This window comes from Paralichthys olivaceus, chromosome 2, assembly GCF_024713975.1.
Source record: "Paralichthys olivaceus isolate ysfri-2021 chromosome 2, ASM2471397v2, whole genome shotgun sequence".
Lineage (NCBI taxonomy): Eukaryota > Metazoa > Chordata > Actinopteri > Pleuronectiformes > Paralichthyidae > Paralichthys > Paralichthys olivaceus.
In genome coordinates this window covers 29,527,250-29,547,233 of record NC_091094.1, presented here as the reverse complement: position 1 = coordinate 29,547,233, position 19,984 = coordinate 29,527,250, and the positions used below count along the sequence as shown (strand labels likewise).

Here is a 19,984-nt window from a genome sequence, read left to right as displayed (position 1 = left end):
TCCACATACGCCCATCATCAGCCAGGGAGCCATCCAGCTTGACCTACTCCCCCCCTTCCCCCTGGCAACAGGAACAGGGCCTGCAGGCGTTGGCCTCTCCGCTGACCAGGGACCAGGAACAGGTGCTGTCTGTCCGCTGACCGGGGACCAGGAACAGGAGCTGCAGGGGTCTGCCTCTCCGCCGACTGGGGACCAGGAACAGGAGGCGCTGGCTTCACTGGCGACCTTGGAGCCGGAAAAGGAGCTAGAGACATCGGCTTCACAGCCGACCTTGGAGCCAGAACAGGAGCAAGAGGTGTTGGCTTCACCGCCAACCTTGGAGCGGGAACAGGAGCAGGCGGTGTCGGCTTTACGACTGACCTTGGGGCAGGAGCAGGAAGTGTTGGCTTCACCGCTGACCTTGGGTCAGGAGCAGGAGGCGTTGGCTTCACTGCCGATCTTGGGGCAGGAGCAGGAGGTGTTGACTTCACCGCTGACTTTGGGGCAGGAGCAGGAGCAGGACGCCTCACCACCAATTTTGGAGCTGATGGGGGCGTGGAGACCAGACCAGGTGTGGAGAACCGAGCTGCGCCCCCCACCAGCTTCAGTGCTGAGCGGGTATGGGGACTCAGAGCCACGCCTGCCGCCTCCTTCAGCTCTATGCAGCAGGCCAACCGAGCTGGCAGATGCTTGAGCAGTATCATCTTCCTCTCCACCTGCCTCTGGAAAGCTTACAGCCACCGTCTGCTGATGGTACGCAGCCATGAGGTCCTCTACCCTCCATACCAGCACCATTTTCGCCTGCCGGTCCATGCCTTTGGCTGATGTTGGATGCCAGTGTGGCAGTAGAACCTTTTAAGTGAAATTGGAAACTTTGGTTTTTAATTTCTCATTTTTATCATTGGATAAATATTAAAATATTGAATTTTGGTTTGCTAAAAGAGGATATAATTCCTTTGTAAAGACTTTGCGAGTTGTGATGATGGACAATTTTAGATTAGTGAGAGCATGTCCATCACCAAAAGTTGATGAAGATGCAGATCTACCTTACTATTAAATACGTTATCAAATATCATGATTACAGGCCATGGGATTGCCTTAAAAACGGTTTCATATTGTTTTTGATCATTTCAATTACATTTTAGGCACAACATCTCATCAGGCATAATGTTTCCACTGTTATCCTTTAGGTTTAAACCACGCAAAGATGTGTATGATTGCCCCAGAACAGACTGAGCTGTTTTCCCAAGACCACATACATAACTCATTAAAGAATGAACTAAACATGCTACTCATCTCACTCAACTTTATACATTTACAGGTGTCTTTTTTCCCCCTTTTCTGAACTTACCACAGGTTCACCACACCTCAATTAGGTTTAAGTGCACTTAAAACCAGACATCTCTTGTCGCTCCCACTTTGCATTTAATTGACTGTGAACAGAAATTAATCTCCTGATTACTTCTGAGTTACAATTTTGGCCAATGTTTGTTTTTTTTTATTTTTGTGTGAGTATTTTGACTTTTGATATTGTGACGAATTTAACAAGGGAGCAATACTAAGACTCAGGAGACTCAGGAGACTCAGGAGACCCAGAGACGGTTTAAAAAGTAAATGATAATAAAATAACTAGGGTAGCACTGAGCAGGCCCAAGCACTTGCAAACTCGGGACCTGATGCAGGGAGGGTGGTCGGGGACTGGGCAAAATGGCTGTATGATGGGGGGGGGGGGCTGCCACTGCCTGTGTCTCAATGGCAGTGGCAGCTGCCATCTTCTCCTGTGTCTCAATGGCAGTGGCAGCCGGCATCGTCTCCTGAGTCTCAATGTCAGCAGCAGCGGCCATCTTCTCCTGTGTCTAAATGGCAGTGGCAGCTGCCATCTTCTCCTGTGTCTCAATGGCAGTGGCAGCCGGCATTGTCTCCTGACTCTCAATGTCAGCAGCAGCGGCCATCTTCTCCTGTGTCTAAATGGCAGTGGCAGCTGCCATCTTCTCCTGTGTCTCAATGGCAGTGGCAGCCGGCATTGTCTCCTGACTCTCAATGTCAGCAGCAGCGGCCATCTTCTCCTGTCTCTCAATGGCAGTGGCAGCTGTCATCTTCTCCTGTGTCTCAATGGCGGTGGCAGCCGGCATCGTCTCCTGAGTCTCAATGTCAGCAGCAGCAGCCATCTTCTCCTGTGTCTCGATGGCAGCGGCAGCTGTCTTCTTCTCCTGAGCCTCCTGTATCTGGACAGCAGCAGCAGCGCTAGCTGCCATCTTCTCCAGAGCCTTCTGTGTCTCGATCACAGCAGCAGCTGTCATCTTCTCCAGGGCCTCCTGTGTCTTGACTGCAGCATCAGCTGCCATCTCCCCCAGAACAACCTGTGTCTGGACAGCAGCAGCAGTGTCAGCTGTCATCTCTTCCAGAGCCTCCTGTGTTTGGACAGCAGCAGCAGCAGCAGTGTCATCTGCCATCTTATCCAGAGCCCCCTGTGTCTGGACAGCTGCAGCAGCGATAGCTGCTATCTTCCCCTGTACCCCCTATATCTGGACAGCTAAAGCAGCCGCTCTCTCTATAGTCCTCTGTCTCTGACCAGCCTCTGGGCCACCCGCCTTAGCCCCTGTGTTCTGTCTCTCACCGACCTCTGGGCCGAACCCCTGTGCTCTTTCACAGATTCCCTCCTCCAGACCTCCCTCCTCCCACCAGTCTCAGCTTCTTGTTTGGTCCTGTCTTCTTCTGGTGTTTGGACATTCTGGAATCTGGTCCTTGAGGGAGGGGTTATGTCATGTCTCCTGTGTTTTGGTCCTCTTTTATATAAAAGAGAGTATTCATTTCGAGTTTTTTTCTAATGTTTGGGTTTGTGTTTTAAGTTTTGCTCTCTGTGTCCCTCTCCTGTGTCCCACTTTTTTCCTTCCTGTGTCCCACTCTGTGTCCCTCTCCTGTCTCCCACTCTGTTCCTTTCTGTGTCCCTCTCTGTGTTCCACTCTGTGTTCCCCTCTGTGTTTGCCTGTGTGTTCTCCTTTGTATTCCACCCTGTGCTTCACCCTGTGTCCCTCTCATTGTTCCTCTGTGTTCATCTCTGTTTTCTGTTTTATTTTGTAGTCTCTCCTCCTTGTGTGTTTTCCCCCTGGACTTCCTGCCCTCGTCAGGTTCACCTGTTTTTCCTGTGCCACCTGTCTCTAGTTTGTCATTAGATCAGTGTGTATTTAAGTCTTTGTGCTTACCTTGGTCTTTATCAGTTTGTGGATATCGTGGATATTTGCATAACTGAAATGTTACTGACTTTAAGCACCAAACAAATGTATTTATTGTGACTATTTGCACCTGGTTGACCAGACTCAAACAGCTGTTATTTAATAAACAGCTACAAAAAGTAGTTAGGATAAAGCTTGCCATGTATTGCCATGATCATTGAGAAGACCCTGTTTGAATCCAGTAAAGTCTGAGACAAATGCAAGTAGCATTGTTTGCCACTGATTTGTGGGGTATTACCTATTGCTTTTTTTCTATATGTATATCAGTATTGAATAGCATACATGATGAGTACACACATGATGTTCCCTAACCTGTCATTAAGCATGTGTTGCAATATTACAAATTCAGGATAATGATTTTTGTAAAGATGATGATTTTGACTTGTTTTTAGAATAGAATAGAATAGAATGCCTTTAATGTCATCACACATTGAAGCATGGCGAAATTAGAGCAGCTACCACTGAAAGGTGCATTTAGTAAAAAATAAAAAAAATATAACAATTAAAATAAACATGTTTACAGGACATTAAAAACTATACAAAACAAAGAGAGGTGCAAAAGAGGTAGTTGTGGTTGGATTGTAGTGCAAAAGGAGGTAGTTGTGTTTTCGATAGTAAAAAAAATTCAGTGTTCTGACAGCCCATGGATAGAAGCTGTTCCTCAGTCTATTGGTTCTGCATTTTAATAACCTGAGCTGCTTCCCAGACAGCATCAGGTTAAACAGTCCATGGCCAGGGAGGAAAGTGTCCCTGGAGATTCTCTGTGCTCTGCTGAGGCAGCAAGAGCTGGCAATGTCTTCCAGGGGGGCAGAGAGGAACCAATGATCCTCTCCGCAGCCCTAGTAATCCTTTGCAGAGCCCTCCTGTCTGCGGCCAAGCAGGCGGTGAACCATACTGTGGCACAGTACATCAACACTGGCTCTATGGTGGACCAGTAAAAGGACACCAGCAACAAACTGACATAGGTGCCAGGAAGCTCCAGGTGGTTCAGGGCCACATGGAGAGCTGTGGCGATGACATCCTCTGTGGACCCGTTTGCCCTGTAAGCAAACTTGTGTGGGTTGGAGTTCTAGAGTAGAGTGCATTTCATGACCACCGACGTCAGTTCTATCAGTCTGTAGTCATTGAGCTCCGTCAGGGATGTTTTCTTGGGGATCGGGATGATGGTGGCTGCTTTCAGGCAGGACGGGACCTCAGCCAGTGACAGGGATGCATTAAAGATCCCTGTCAGGACTTCTGCCAGCTGGTCTGCACAAGCACGGAGCACTTTGCCCAGTACTTCGTCCAATCCGGCAGCTTTTCATGGATTAGCTGCCTTCAGTACCACCTCACCTGATGGACCTTGAGGGTGAAGGTGAGAGGGCTGGAGGGGCGGTAGGACACTGTTTGAGTGGCAGGTCTGGGTGACTTGAAGCGGGCGAAGAAGTGGTTGAATTCTTCTGCTAGCGAGGCATCTGCGTTGACAGCTACTGGCTTTTGTAGTTTGTCAGATGCTGGATCCATTGCCACACCCGCCGTGAGTCCTTGTCTTTCAGGTGCGACTCCACTTTCCTCCTGTACTCCTCCTTGGCTGCCTTAATACCTCAGAGACAGAGGTCATATCTTGCCATGCTGTACTGAGTTCTTTCACCTGACTTGAAGGCCGAGTTCCGGGCCCTCAGGAGTGTCTTCACCTCAGAGGTCATACAAGGTTTCTGATTTGGATAGACCCGGATGGGCTTGTCTATGGTGACAGTGTCAGTACAATGCTTGATGTATGACAAGATAGTCTCAGTGTGCTCCTTAAGCTCTAGATGTTTGAATACAGTCCACTTTGTACTCTGGAAGCAGTCCTGCAGCTGGATAAGCGCTCCCTCAGGCCAGCTTTTGACAGTCTTTGTCTCTGGCTTGGGTTTCCTCCTGAGGGAGGTGTAGGCAGGAATGAGGAGCAGGGAGAGGCAGTCAGACATGCCCAGGTGGGGGAGGGTGACAGTCTTGTAAACTTGCTTCAAGTTGGAATATACCTGAAGTGTTCTCACCTCTGGTGAGCTCAATTTTTGTCTGTCTTGTGGATGACGGATCAGGCGTCGGTCAGGAAGATGGTCGGAATTGGTGATTTGTGTGGTTGTCATGCTAGCCTTGCTAGCAGGCCTGCTCTGCATCCTCGCTTTCGCTTGCGATTCCTCCGCTGGGGGCACCTCCTCCCAGGCCCACAAAAACAAACAACAGAGACCTCGGTGTTCTGCATATGTCCTCCAGGATGTTGTGGGAAAGCTGAAACTTGCTCATAACCTCCGTACAACATGTAATTACAACAGTCCGAAGTTCGGTTAGGGTGTAGGATAACTTGTTACCATACAAACAACCACATTCACACATTAACTCACACACGATTAGGATAAACAAGCACCAAATCAGGGACCCAAGAGCCGCTGCGTCCGTGCACACTGCCATTTTGGAAAGATGGATTAGGTCTGTACCAACCATGGTACAACAGTTTCTGAAAGAAAAATCGGTTTTCTACCCTTGCGTTCAAGAGCCGGTATTTAAAAAATCCCACAGCCGTAAAATTAATAGTCCATATTTAAATATTAGTGCAGCTTGTACATAAGGGAGCCAGTGGGAGACACCCTGGTTAAGATATCTGTGCTGCAAAGAGGAAATATGGCACACAAAACAAGTGAGAAAAAATTCAGACCATCAGTGAACACAAGAAGAGAGAGAATTGCAAGAGCTCTTCAACAATTAATGAGCCAAAACAAAAAAAAACACCCATTGCTGAACTGATTTCAGGAAACATAACCCGAAGTCTGAACAAAAATGTTCTTAAAGTGATAAGTACACTGTAACTGGAATGAGCATGGTTGTGCAATGCCTGAGAAAGAAGACCCCACTGTGAAATGCTGACAAATGAACACTCTGTACCACCAATCACATTCTGGCTGATGCAGTTGCTCAGAAAACTGTCACAGTACAAAATGTTTTGAGTACATCAGGTTGAAACTGATTACTGCTGGGCCCTACTCCAAAATGTTCTTCTATTCAACAGTGAGAGCATTGTCAGCTACTTGGACAAGGCTTTTGCTATTTGTTCAAAACTTGGAAGGATATCAGCATAGGTACAGTGCTACACATATGCTCAGCACACATGCTCAAAGCTGTGTCTCAGGCAATTGGGGGAAAAACAGGAGACAAGGGTTTGAAGGATTTTGCAATATTTGCATTTGCCAGGTTGCAGAAAACTACCTCATTGACCACAGCACTCAAAATCTTCCACTCACTGTGCACTGTATTAATTGGCAAATGCAATACCAATACTGTCCTGATTAATCTGAAGGCCATGCAGGACTTAATAAAACAATGCAAGATTCCTGACATGGAAGAGACAGAAAAATTTGCAGAAAGTCAAAAAGTCAAAGTTTGCTGTAACGATCTCAGGCACGAAAACTGGTGAACTCAAATGCACAACTCAGACAAGACGTAGATATGACAAAAAGAGGTTTATTCCCATTCAAAAAAAAGGTGCATAACAAAAAGCGCTCACGAAGAGGATATCAAAGTAGCAAAACAATACTCTAACAAAACTAAGATAAACAAGAATACTAAACATGAACGAAGCTAAATCCTGGCTTGACGAAATGTCATCCATGAAGCGTGGGGACAGAACAAGATGAACTGGCACAGGACAAAGGGAGACGAAGACTATTTATACAAGAGGAAGTAGGAAACAAGTGAAACCAACCAGGGGCGGGGAAGATGATCACGAATGCGGGAAATCACACAAAGGGAGGAAGTCAGGGTCTGAAATGAGAGGGAAAGGTGAGTACCAAAATAAAACAGGAAGTGCACGACGAGACTAGACATGAGTGAAGTTTAACTTAACACCTAGTGCTCCCAAACACACAAGACTAGACATGAACTAACACAAACATGGTATACTAAGAACAGACATGAAAAAAACGTAACATAATTGACGAGACATAACAGTACCCCCCCCTCTAGGGCCGACTCCTGACGGCCCAGGAACCCCTGCATGGCGGGCAGAAAAGTCAGTGATTAAACTTTTGTCCACAATGAACCATGAGGGTACCCATTGATGCTCTTCGGGACCATAACCCTCCCAGTCCACCAAGTACTGGACACCACAACCCCATTTGCAGACTGCCAGGATCTTCCTGACCATGTACACCGGCCCACCGTCGACGATCCGGGTGGGCGGAGGGGGAGCGGAGGCGGGGAGCGGAGGCGGGGAGCGGAGGCGGGAACCAGAGCGCTTTCCTTTACCGGCTTGACCTTACTGATGTGGAATGTGGGGTGGACTTTTAGAGACCTGGGAAGACGTAGATGGACGGAAACAGGGTTAATGATTTTAGCAATAGGAAATGGTCCCACAAACCTTGGAGCCAATTTCCTCGAATGGACGTGGAGGGGCAAGTCTTTAGTGGACAGACACACCCTCTGGCCTGGCTTGTAAGGAGGAGCCGGTCGCCTGCGATTGTCTGCCGCAGCCTTCGTCCGGACCGAGCTCCGTAGTAGAATCCGTCGAGCGCTAGCCCAAATCCGGTGGCAGCGTCTTATCACGGCGTGAGCCGAGGGGACCGTGACCTCCTCTTCGTTGGCTAGGAAAAGGGGAGGCTGGTAGCCGGTGGCGCACTGGAACTGTGAGAGGCCTGTGGCAGATGAGGGAAGGGTGTTGTAGGCGTATTCTACCCATGTGAGGTGGTCACTCCAGGTGGTCTGGTTCTGGGAGACGAGGCATCTGAGGCAGGTCTCGAGTAGCCAGTGGGTGGTAGCCAGAGGACATGCTGACGGTGGCGCAGAGGAGCTGGCAAAACTCCTTCCAGAAATGAGAAATGAACTGTGGTCCCCTGTCTGAAACTATATCACTGGGGAAACCAGGAATCCTGAAAACCTGGGTCATCATGACCTCTGGGGCCGGGGCTCTGGCTCTCCTCAGCTTGCGGAGGAGAGATGCAGGTCCTTAGCTCAGGAGAAAGATGATGAAGAAGGAAGAAATGCACACACAATTATTGGAAGATCTCCCTTCACATATGACTTCAAAAAGGTCTTGGAGGACATACGGGGAACGCTTGAAAAAGAGGATGCCATGATCCCAGATGATAAGGAAAATCCATTCTTCTGCCCAGGCATTATCAATGTCTTTTTGAGAAGTACCTATAGGCATTTTTCCTGTTTGGACTGGTCTGCTATTGGGGAAAAAAAGGTATGCATCTGACGAAGAAGATTACACTTTTGGCCCAACTAAAATAAGGGACACAAATCGCCATGAAGGAACTTTTGTCAGGAAAATGTATGGCTCTGTACAGGGGAGATACTGAGAACACATCATGTCTCATAACTTCTCTTAGCATTTACTCCTTAAACCCATGCTACCAGAAGACATCACTCAATCTCATGAGGGTTGGGCAAAGAGAGACAGAGCAAAGCCCAAGACTGCCAGCTCCAAATTTTACACTGCACTAAACACTGCTCCAGTTCCAAAGAGAGCAAAGTCAACTCTGAACACTGACAAAGATCTTCAGAAGAGCACAGATATGAAGAAAAGCAGCAATGGCCTCACAAGTAAAGGGTCCAAGCCTGCAATCGAGGTAATTTTGCTGATTACTTAGATAAAATATATGCTCTAAACTGATTTCAATCAAGTCATTGTAATTTGGAGAGCCTGAAGCCACTGAGCACTTTCTGGAGCTATAAATACATTGTAAGGAAACAATAAGAAAGATTAATTAAAAGTGAGGCAGCTGTATTCACCCCAGGACACAGTTCAGCTTGAGTCCATCTTCCATTGAATATATAACAAAATCCATACCAAAACACATCAATGGGAATTTAATAATGGGAGATATTCCTGAATACAAAATGAGGTGGGCTCGTTAAATGGTAGCTTTCTGTACAAGGAAAGTAGAATGTGCAGCCAGAGTATCGAACAATTTCAAATGGAATGAGTTTGCAAATATTGTATAAAGTGATTGCAGTTTTATTGTCCATAATTTTGCAGGTTGATGCCCTTTGGACATGCAAATCAACTGAAGTTGTTGTGGCATGCTGACCAGAAGCTGAATTTCACCCTGCATCACCGATGAAATTTATGTGAAAATGTCATGAGTTGTGCTGCATAAAATGATGTGTTTTATGCTGTTGTTCTCCCTTCCTGCCTAAGGGTGATGCTGTTCACCCTGTTCTGTGTTTTCTCTGCAGACAAACCATTCTTAGCAAAAATGAATGATCCATTCATGTTGACAGCAATTTATTAAAACATGACTTAACATTAGCCTCTTCATTACCTGACATTTGTGTATGATTCATTTCCCTTACAATTTATCTAAAAGGTAATGGAATGTTACATTAGAGCCATCCTTATCTATGAGGATACTGCACAAGAGAGCAGATGGTCAGGCAAGGGTTAAAAAAGGTGAGTGCAACTGTAATAATAAATTGTTTGAATTTTTCTATTTTTTTATTTTTGTGTGAGTATTTTGACTTTTGATATTGTGACGAATTTAACGAGGGAGCAATACTAAGACCCAGAGACCAAGGGGTATCTTTGTTTGGTATTTGCGCATCTGTCATTCCAAGACACTGCGTGTGAAACCATCTTGTACACGTTCCACACTGAATCTACATGGGGATAAATACGTTAAAACCAATTAAGAAAATGTTAATTATCAAGATTATCAATTCATGTGTTAAAAAAATTCAACATTAAGTGTCACCCAAACAGCATCATCATCAGTTTTGCGCAGGTCCTCATTTCCACAGAAGGAAGAAACCGTACTTATCCTTTGAAAGTGAGAAAACAAAACAATACAATTACTGTTAAATTTGTAGGAAGTGTTCAACATCAACAATCAATATTTGGATGAATATCAATGTCGTCTTCTATATCTCTTCTTAGATTTTGAAGAGATCGCTGTCAATGTGAAACATCTATGGTGTGTTAGGAAATTCCTTCACCGTCATATTGGCCATCTGTATGGATGATAAAACAACACATGCACAGAGTATGATCTTAAACAGCAAAAATACATGTTTTATTACATGTTGCATAGAATCACCTGCATTACAAAGATCCCACAACTGGTGCCATCTTTCTGGAAGGTGTGGGTTATCTTGCCAGGCTGCCACTTGATGTTAACCCAGTCCTCCAATCCAAGTAAAACATCATTAGACCATGCAATCTTCAAATATGTCAACAACAACAGCCACAATAATAAAATACTTGCTTTATTTTTTAATTTAAAATCCATTTTAGATAGATAGGTATATTTTAACATTCTACTTAGTATTGAAAGAATTGTCCACTGTCGTATTGACTGCTGAATTTTCAAAAACAATTCAGTTTGAATTGAGTTCCACAATTTTGGGTTATAGTGAATGAAAAAATACTTCAAACTTTAGATGAGCAGTAAGGACCAACAATTAGATAATTTTGGATGATCTGGGTGCTCTATTTTCCCAATAATACAAAATTATTACCACTAAGATAGGAATGAAGACTATGAAGACATTTAAAACTAAAAGAGGATCCTGAGGCACTGATAACCAATAAAGTTATTTCTCTCTCATTTGGTAATACAGCATAATAGTAGTTATACATCTTTATATAAGGCTGATAACCTTTAAATGCACCAACCATGAGCTATACTGTACATAATGCTGTAAATGCATTTAGTACTACATGAGTAGCTGTATACTCACCACAATAGTCCAGTGCACATTTCTTACATTGACAAATCCAATGTTTACATAGAAGTCATCAAATGTAACCTGATAAAATGTGTCAAAATGTTAGAATGTCTGCCCGGGACTTGGTTGACCTGTGCTAGGCTTTGCGCCTTCTCCCAGCTGTGGAGCTGTCTGTAAACCAGCAACTGTATATATTTATTTATCGCAAGTCATATTGTCATCCCAATATTAAACAACGTTATTGCATATTGCATGTTTTCCTAATATCTGGCAGCCCTAATGCGATGGTTTCATGGTCTCATTGCTGAGAATATCGCCACATACCAACATACTGCGGCCTGGGCTCTTCCTCCGTCCTGCTCCAACTGAATCCAAATTGAAGGAAACTCACATCTCCGTACTGTTTTGCACCGTTTGCTGTCTGATGGAACTTAAATATGTTGATTACACAAATGGTAAATGGTTTGTATTTATATAGCACTCTTCTAGTCTTGATGACCACTCAAAATTCTTTACAGGACACTTTGCCATTCGTCCACCGGATCAGTGCATCTATGAGCAGCACTTTTTGTTCTATGAGGTGCAATTAAGGGTTTGGCACTTTGGCATGCAGATGGGGAGCACTGGGGATTGAGCTGCTGACCTTCTGGTTGGAGGATGACCACTCTACCCCTCAGCCACAGCTGCCCCAATAGCACAACATTCCCTAGTCCCACTCTCTTTCCACTCCCCTTTTCACCCACCTCTCCTCTCTGCAGGTGGCAGCCCACACTGAGTTTGGCTCTGCTAGTTAAAAGGGAGATTTTTCATGTTATAATGTATGTTGTGATTTGGCGCCATGCAAACACAACTGTATTAAATATAAAAGAGCAGAGGCTGTTGCAGACCAGCAGTTTTCTGGGAGTCTGTTCCACATATGTGTGATCAAAAAACTGAATGCTGCCTACCATTGTTTAGTTTTGACTCTAAAGCAAACCCTTGAGGTCTGGATAGTTAATAATGTAGCAGCAGATCAGAGGTGTGAGTGACCTAAATACCAGGCAAGTTTTTCTGAATGAGTGTTTAAATCACGTGTGTTATATATCATATGTATGTATGTGAAATAATTCACCATAGTAGTACACAAAATGAAAGTGTAATGCGTGTTTAATAAGTAATTGTGAGGAATGGTGTAATGACCCTTTGTCCGTTTACCAAGTGACAATGCACTGAGATCATAGCAGTAAACCCCACCCCCACCTCCCTCCCAATCTTGTTTTTTCTGGCAGTGATCATGAGGTTTCCAGTAAACTACGTGCTACACACACATTCTGGAATGTTGCCAAATGTACCTGTTAGGCAGGTCTGTAGTGGAGGAAGGAGCTCAGTCCCTCTCACCTAACTAAGAAGTGTGTGTGTGTGTGTGTGTGTGTGTGTGTGTGTGTGTGTGTGTGTGTGTGTGACCCCATATACACTTGGTGTTACCATCTGGTTTTCGTGATCTGATCACAAGTGAACAGCTATAAGTACAGTTGGTCTGATAAGATAAGAATCCTTTATTAGTCCCACAATGAGGAAATTTGCAGTATTACAGAAGCAAGAGTCAAAAAAAGACATCAGCAAGTAGTAAGTAACATGCAATACAAAAAAAAGTGTAAGGAATATATAAAAATATATAGGAACATAGAAACATATGAATGTAATTCAACTAGTATATACAGTGTAAAGACAGGAAGAAATATGTGTGAGGATATTTACAGTGAATGGATTGCACAGATCGCCAGACCATGTCAGGCCAGACCAGATTCAGAGGTGTGAAGGACCCCCTACTCAGCTAATGCCCTATATCTGTGCCAATATGCTGATTTGTTTGTGCCCATCGCCCAAATATCAACACTGAACAGAATGTCATGATGTCCTTTAATAAATTGGTGAAATCTTTTTTCACTGCAGTTGCACAAGATTCATTCAACACTTTTGACTCCTCTCTCTCATGCTGAAACACTTAAATACACATAAACAGTGACATCTGACAACTCTGTAAACTCAAACTTGGTCAAGTAATCTATAATATTTACCTTTCTATGTAGAGTCTATTTTAAACATTTTAAAAATACAATTCTGTAAAATTTTATAGATCACTGCTTTGGCCAGCAAACAATCTGTCACCCTTCACCTTCACCTCATTCACAACAACCTCGATGTTGGTGTCAGAAAGTTGCTCTTCTTCTTTTCATCGCTTGATGCCATGATTCACCGTAGAAATCCATTGGTCAGCAAGAGAATCTGATATTCATGATGCCATGTATGAATGTTTGAGTGAATGAGTTAATGGCAAAAACTGTACTTTAAAGTGGTCATCAGACTAGAGAAGCAATATAATATGAATATGACCCAAATTATTTCTGATGATGAAGCAGAAAATAACTGCAGCTAGTCACCAAATCCAAGTCACCTTCATGGCTGTTTAGGGCAAACAAAGGAATTTCACTTACTGGTGTCACTAGCACTAAACTAGTGCTAAACAAAACTAAACTTAAACTAAAGTTCTTGTGCCACAGACACATCTCTTTCGACCTTGGTGATGAAGATGATGTCTAATAAACAATAACAAAACAAAACAATGGTGCAACATGGTGTTACACAAGTACTTTGTGAACCTATTCCAGTAATAAAGTTTTACAGGTTTTGGAACTTGGAACAAAACTTGTCATTATAGTTATATAGTTGTCATCATAGATAAATCTGAGGCCTTGTTTTTATGATTGTGTTTTGGTGCATGGCAGGACCTTAATGGTATTCTTGCGTCTTCTTTCTGTGCCCTTCATAATGTTCTGTGCCCTTCATAGTGTTCTGTGCCCTTTATAGTGTCGCGCAATATTGGACTGATTTCTAACATTTTGGTCCCTTTTAATCATTAAGACTGGAAAAGATGGAACAATAGGGTTCAGGTTTAAAAACAGTAAATCACTGCCATTTGTTGTTCTACTATATCAGCTCATGTAAGTCTTATTATAGTGGTGATGGAAAGTATATATGGCTGCGTCATCACCAGAGTATAGGTACTAGTAGGGCCTAATAACCTAACTTAAATTGCAAAATTTCCTGGTCAGTTCCACTAACACTGTAGACACCATATGGGTATAAAGTATCTCATTGTAACTCAACATACTGCATTTATAAATCTTGGCTGAGGGGTAGAGCAGTCATCCTCCAACCAGAAGGTGAGCGGCTTAATCCCCACTCTTCCCCATCTGCATGCCGAAGTGTCCTTGGGCAAGATTGCCCCTCAAAGAACAAAAAGTGCTGCTCATAGATGCACTGTATGAATGTGTGTTAATGGGTGAATGGCAAACTTTGCTGTAAAGCACTGTAAAGTGAGTGGTCACCACGAAAAGTGCTATATAAATACAAACCATTTACCATTTTAATGGCTACAGATGTACCAACAAGATCCCAGTGTATAGCTTTGAAAATTAATCTCAAAAAAGAAATTAATAAATGTCAAAATTGATTTCTACTAAAACCATTTTATTTAATTTGATCACATATAAAAATGTATCCACACACATATACATTATCTTAATCAGTCTAAAGTGGATGACAGCATAATGGATTAATCACATTGAAACAATCACATGAACTTCATGAAGCCAGTCAGTGGCTGATTAATACAGAGTTTTTACAGGTAATGAAAAGTGATGTAATTACATTTTACTAAATATTGTGAAAACAAACTATAATAAGTAATACCAATAGACACATACACATGCACATTGTTGAGTGGTCATCAAGACTAGAAGAGCCACCATTTAGCATTTATCATAATGCCCATATATACCAAATCAAACTATAATAATAATCGAGGATGAGTTAGTCCTGCTTCAGTAGAGAGAAGTTAAATACAAACACCAGATTTAGTTCTGTGCAATTGTAAAAAGTATGCATTTAAATAGAAGCTCAACATTTTCCAGATTAATGTATATTTTAGATATTATGAACATAGTATCCTTTGATAATCAAAAATTCAAGACAAGTACAGCATTGATATTGGTTCATAAAACCTACTAGAGCCAAAAACACTGGCTTACATTTTCTGCAACACCTTCCTTCTGAGGGGAAGTTCGTGTCTTAAACATCTTGGGCAGCAAGATTTATTTTCAGACAGGCCACGTACATAATTTATTCATCCTGACCTCGTAGTCTGATAAGCTTTTGAGTTTCTGCCTGATCTATAACTGTTCCCTTACATGCCCATACCAATCTCCTCAGTCTTCCAGCCGCTTGAGTTCTTTCCGAATTTGTACACAAGCCTCCGGCCATCGACTCGCTCCAAAATTTCCCTCTTATAGTAATACCTGAGGGTGGAGGAGGGTCAGTTAGTGCAGTACTAAGACACATACAATGCATTCTGTTTCATCATCTGCTGCGCTTAACTGCTTTACAGTGTTATTAGTATATTAAAAAGCTATTTAAATATATTTTTCCACTAGGGACCAACCAGGGACAATTCACTTTTACATGTCAGAGTCAAACTAATGTCAAGTCATGTCACTAAGTCATCACATGTTTTTCTTTTCAGCAAATCAATCACCAAAAGCTTTCAAATCTCAGGAGAATTTCAGGAGATTATCCGGAGTTCAGTGGATGTCAGAAAGCAGTTAATGTAAAGCTACAATCTGAAATTATTGTCAATGTTGGAGCATCTTATTTATGGAGAACACATTTTACTGGCTTGTGTTTTAGGTCTAGAGATAATGCTAATCACTTTTACCTCGGAACCACATGCGTAAATGCTCCATCATTTTAGATTCAAGGGGATATGATGGAAAGCGGATGAAACAACTTGAATTTTCGCTGCTAACTCACCTCATGGCACGACTGAGTTTCTCATACGTCATGCTGCTATTCTTCTTTTTCTGGCCCCACATTTGAGCCACAGCCTCAGACTTGAGGAACTTGAAGACACCTTCACGACGGTCCTCCCACTTCATCAAGCCCTGGTTCCTCTCTGGATGAATCAGAATGTCCCTGATGAATTCCCATAGGTGAGTGCCTCTAGGCACTATAAACAAAAGTGGAACACAATGACTTAATGCGTTTTTGTGTGTGCATTGATGTATGACATTGATGTCATAAGCATGCCTGTCCAATAGGTATGTATCTGCAGCCTAATAAAAATGGATGCAAAGTATAATTGTAAAATAGATGCCTTCGAGCAGTTTTACATGATGCATGATACAGCATTACACAATTGCCCAAACATGGCCTCACCGTGTTTGTTTTTCTTAGGACATTCATAAATGCTGCTGCTAAGATCTCTGCTGATTTTAGGAGGTCGCCCCCGTGGTCGCTTTAAGCGGATTTCTTCTGTCTCAGTTTTGATGTGCACCTCTGTCAACAAAACAGTGAATTGTCAGGTGTTTACTTAAACTACCATTCAAAGTTACATCACATCATTTCTACAATGCTGGCACAGTCAGCATGATCAATTTGGGAGATTCCATGTCTTGCATAAGGACAGTTTGGCATGCAGACTGGAGGAACCACCTTCCTTGTTCTCTACATTCTGAAATTACACCTGTCCACTTACTTGAAATCAGAGGGTAAGAGATTTCTGGTTCTGATTCACCAATGCCAGACTCAGGTGAGCCGAGGGTTGAGAAGCCAAACATTCCACCTGAACACATGAGAGAAATGTTTCTGATATACACTATTTTTGGGAAACAGAGGCAGAAACGTTGAGGACGATAATAGCAAACATGAGAAACATGTAAAATACTGACTGTTTGAGGAGGAGCTGTACTCGCTGTCAGACTGATTATCAGACAACTCAGGGTCTCTGAGAGAAGTCATTGGCTCCATGGTCAGACTAGTCAGATCATAATCACCCCTATATTCAAACTCCTTGCTGTCAGCTCCTTCAGCTGTTGATAGTGAGTAGCAGTATTATTAGTAATATTTCCACACAGAATCAATTGTATGCTAGTATGTCACAGATAATACGTACCTTGGCCAATTCTAATAGTGCTGAGCAAAGGGAAGTTAAGGCTGTCCAGGAAATTGTCCAGGAGCTGGCAGGTCTCATTCAGCTCTGACCTTGACAAGTTCTGTAGGTCTGGGGAAAAAAATGAAAACATTTTGGCCACAAACGTTACTAATTCTGGAGAAAAACAAAGCATATGTATGAAACTGAAGTGCTAGTGTCTGATAATACAGGTAAAATATTTGAATTTTGGAACACAGTTTCTCTAAACCATTTACTTTATCTAAATAACAAGAAAAATATATTAATGTATTTTAGCTTTGAAAATCTAAGAAAGAAGCTTGTCTGATGTGTGGTAGGAGTTTGTTCCAAACCTTTGGTGCAATCCTTGCACTGGTGTGAAAACATCACTAGGATTATTTTATATTCAATTTCTGCCAAAAATCCCTTTCACCTTAATCTTACACACTGAACCTTTAAATGATAAAAGGCAATCTTTGTGACATTGTTTATGTGTGAATTAAAGTCTAGCTCTGAGTCAAGTGTAACACCCAGGTTCTTTACTTTTGATTTGTTGTGATGCGCCAGACATCCAAGTTTGCTAATACTGTTTTGTCTCTGATCACCAGAATCAATTACAAGAATTTCTGTATTTATCATTCATTTAATTTGAGAAAATTGTTGCTCATCCATTTTTCCAAGCTGAGAAGGCAATATATAACTTGGTTTGGAGCATCAGAGTTATATGGCACTACAGATAGATATAATTGAGTATCATCAGCATAACAATTATAGTTGGTTACTAATTATTTTTCCCAGTGGTATCATATATAAGCTAAATAGTAATGGACCAAGAATGGAACCCTTTGGAATGTTGAAAGGTTATCATGCTTTTGTGAAACATGGTCACCAAGGCTAACAAAATATGTCCTACCAGTAAGGTACGTTATATTATTTTTGGTCTTGTGTTCCTGCAGACTTTGGTGGAGATGTGGTCCAAGATGCAGGCCAAATATCCCGATCATCTGGTCCCTGTTCATCTGGCAGAGAGTGGGTCCATCCATGGAGCAGCAGGCGAGACTAAGATTGCTTGCATCAAACTTTTTGTTCTCTACTTGGTCACTGATCCACTCTAGAGCATTTTCTGCTGTCCAGCAGTGAGGGCTGATCTGCTTGTACCACTGATCTGCAGAAAGAGATGGAGGAATCACATGCTACTTTTCAAAGTATGGATGCATGTACCAGCCCTGAGCAAAAAAATAACAGTACTCTGATATAACAGTCAGAGTACTGTTATATCTTCCAAACCACACAAAAACATGTCAACACTAGCTCCTTGAATTTGCTTCACCATATCTACAGGTTCACTTGCTTGTAATGTTGACTGATACCAGTCTCTATTATCACCTGGCCTGCATTTGTGTCTCAAACAAAGCCCAAGCTGTTTTATCTATGAGTTGTCTGATGGTTATGATGGGTTAAACATTAGCAGCCTGGTAAATGACTAAACCAACAGTATCTAAATGAGGCCAAAGTTCAGAGACCTAAGGGTCTTGTTGGCAGAGGTTTGAAAAAATTTATTGGATTTACTGCATGATTCATTTTCAGCTGAGACTGCATAATAAACTCTGTCTGGACTATAATGGTTAACTTTTCTTCACAGTCGAGGCAACTTATAATTGGAATTTTAGAAAAATGTAGTGAGACCAAGTACACATACAATACAAGAATGATAGATACAAATTTGTGTTTCTCTTACTTATGATGTTGGAGCTGTTTGCTGGATTGCTGTTCTGAAGAGTGTTAATGCTGGGCTGCAGTACGTCAGGGATACCATTCTGATACATGGTAAGGTTGGCATGAGTCAGGATGCTGCTGAGGCACGGTGATGACATGGAGATACTAAGAAATGTGAGAAAAAAACGTGTTAACCCACTATTTGGATAACAAACTTTCCATTTGAATTAAAAGAGCTAAATCTAATTAATTTATCTTTGTAACATAGGCCGTACATTTCAGCTATAACATTTCAGTTAAATAGTTATGTAAAATTGCCTTTACCTGATAGCACAAGTCAGGATATGATGCAAAGTAATAATGCTCCAAGAAAGTCCGTGCTTGGAAATTGTGTTGTATAATTTCTATTCTATTGTTTAAGTATCAGTGATCTTCTCCTTCTATACCTCTGGATCTTTATACTTCTTTCAAGGATTGGGGGACGGACTCAGGTGAGTTCAGGGGAATTCCACCTGAAACTGACCACACCTTCATCCCGGTTGCCTCCTCCTCTGCTTTTCTGAGAACTAGATCAACAAAACAAACCTGTTTTTCTTTCTGTTCTTTCTGAATGTTTCCAACCATCAACTAGAGTAAGATTATATTTGTGTTTGATTCAACTAGCTTTTATGGGTTTGCTTGATGTAAAAAATAAATAATTGAATTTAAATAGCAGTAATTTGTAATGTGTTAGAGGAACTATACTTGGCACACCATTTATAAAAGTAGTTCAAACTACTAGTTTCTTTATAGTGTTCATTTTCTAGACTGGAATCCATACCCAAATTTGCAGTTTTTAGACACAAAAATGTGTCACAGTATCGTATTTTCTCACTCTCTCAAAGGTGTGTGTGTGTGTGACGATTAAGTGTGGACAGTTTTATCAGTCAACAACCAAACTAACAAAAAGTGACGACTTTATCAGGCTTTTTTGTTCTACTGCACTCAGTTACCCACTAATATGCAACACACCTGATCTGTGATATTACTCTGCACTGCTCTGTTTATAACACTAAAATATTATGGTCAGCCTTTGGGTTTTATTTGTGTTGACCCTGGGAATTTCTGATTTACTTCTCGGATTTCTGTCTCTGCCAAGTGTGGTTGGACTGGCCAAAACCATAGCACTCACTCTAGAAGTGGTAGACTTTTGGTCCCCCAACAAACTAAAAAAACACACTTTTAATTGAGAATACACAGTTTTTAAAGGAGCAAGCAGGGGATTAATTAATATTAATCTGATAAACTCTGCCTGATATTAGAAATATTATGATATAGCATTGAGTATATAATTTGAAAGATGTGCAGGTGCTCGGCACACTGGACAATCTGTGCTTCTCAAAAG

At 42.2% G+C, this 19,984-nt stretch overlaps 3 protein-coding genes across 10 annotated transcripts in view; 1 reads left to right on the top strand and 2 right to left on the bottom strand.

Annotated features, from left to right (window-relative positions):
- LOC138405528 (involucrin-like) overlaps positions 1-15,123 on the top strand; it is a 30,754-nt gene extending 15,631 nt beyond the window's left edge. For all 7 annotated transcript variants that reach the window (XM_069514687.1, XM_069514677.1, XM_069514666.1 and 4 more), the window contains one exon: positions 72-15,123. In XM_069514687.1, the coding sequence (XP_069370788.1) occupies positions 72-673 (602 nt within the window). In that variant the 3' untranslated portion in view covers positions 674-15,123. The remainder of the gene's footprint in view (positions 1-71) is intronic.
- LOC138411307 (antifreeze protein Maxi-like) lies at positions 1,944-2,432 on the bottom strand. The gene has a single exon (XM_069530971.1). The coding sequence runs from the start codon at positions 2,430-2,432 to the stop codon at positions 1,944-1,946; it is 489 nt and encodes a 162-aa protein (XP_069387072.1).
- On the bottom strand, positions 14,388-19,081 carry elf3 (E74-like factor 3 (ets domain transcription factor, epithelial-specific)). 2 transcript variants are annotated; one of them, XM_020105494.2, is made up of 9 exons: positions 18,925-19,081; positions 18,623-18,765; positions 17,798-18,049; positions 16,888-16,995; positions 16,664-16,804; positions 16,471-16,557; positions 16,152-16,271; positions 15,747-15,942; positions 14,388-15,235 (listed from the first exon to the last, which is right to left on the bottom strand). In XM_020105494.2, the coding sequence occupies exons 2-9, from the start codon at positions 18,756-18,758 to the stop codon at positions 15,124-15,126; spliced, it is 1,152 nt and encodes a 383-aa protein (XP_019961053.1). In that variant the 5' UTR covers positions 18,759-18,765; positions 18,925-19,081; the 3' UTR covers positions 14,388-15,123. The 2 variants fall into 2 exon arrangements, with proteins under 2 accessions (XP_019961053.1, XP_019961054.1); XM_020105495.2 differs by having other exon boundaries at positions 15,747-15,888; positions 18,925-19,076.
- Between the last annotated feature and the right edge of the window lie 903 nt (positions 19,082-19,984).

Excerpts from the sequence above, each read along its gene's own strand:
- LOC138411307 (XM_069530971.1), bottom strand. The coding sequence starts at position 2,432 with ATGGCAGATGACACTGCTGCTGCTGCTGCTGTCCAAACACAGGAGGCT.
- elf3 (XM_020105494.2), bottom strand. The coding sequence starts at position 18,758 with ATGTCATCACCGTGCCTCAGCAGCATCCTGACTCATGCCAACCTTACC. Across the intron at positions 16,996-17,797 it reads TAATATAACGTACCTTACTG|ACCTACAGAACTTGTCAAGG; the intron begins GTAGGACATATT and ends TTTTTTCCCCAG. Across the intron at positions 16,558-16,663 it reads GTACAGCTCCTCCTCAAACA|GTGGAATGTTTGGCTTCTCA; the intron begins GTCAGTATTTTA and ends TCATGTGTTCAG.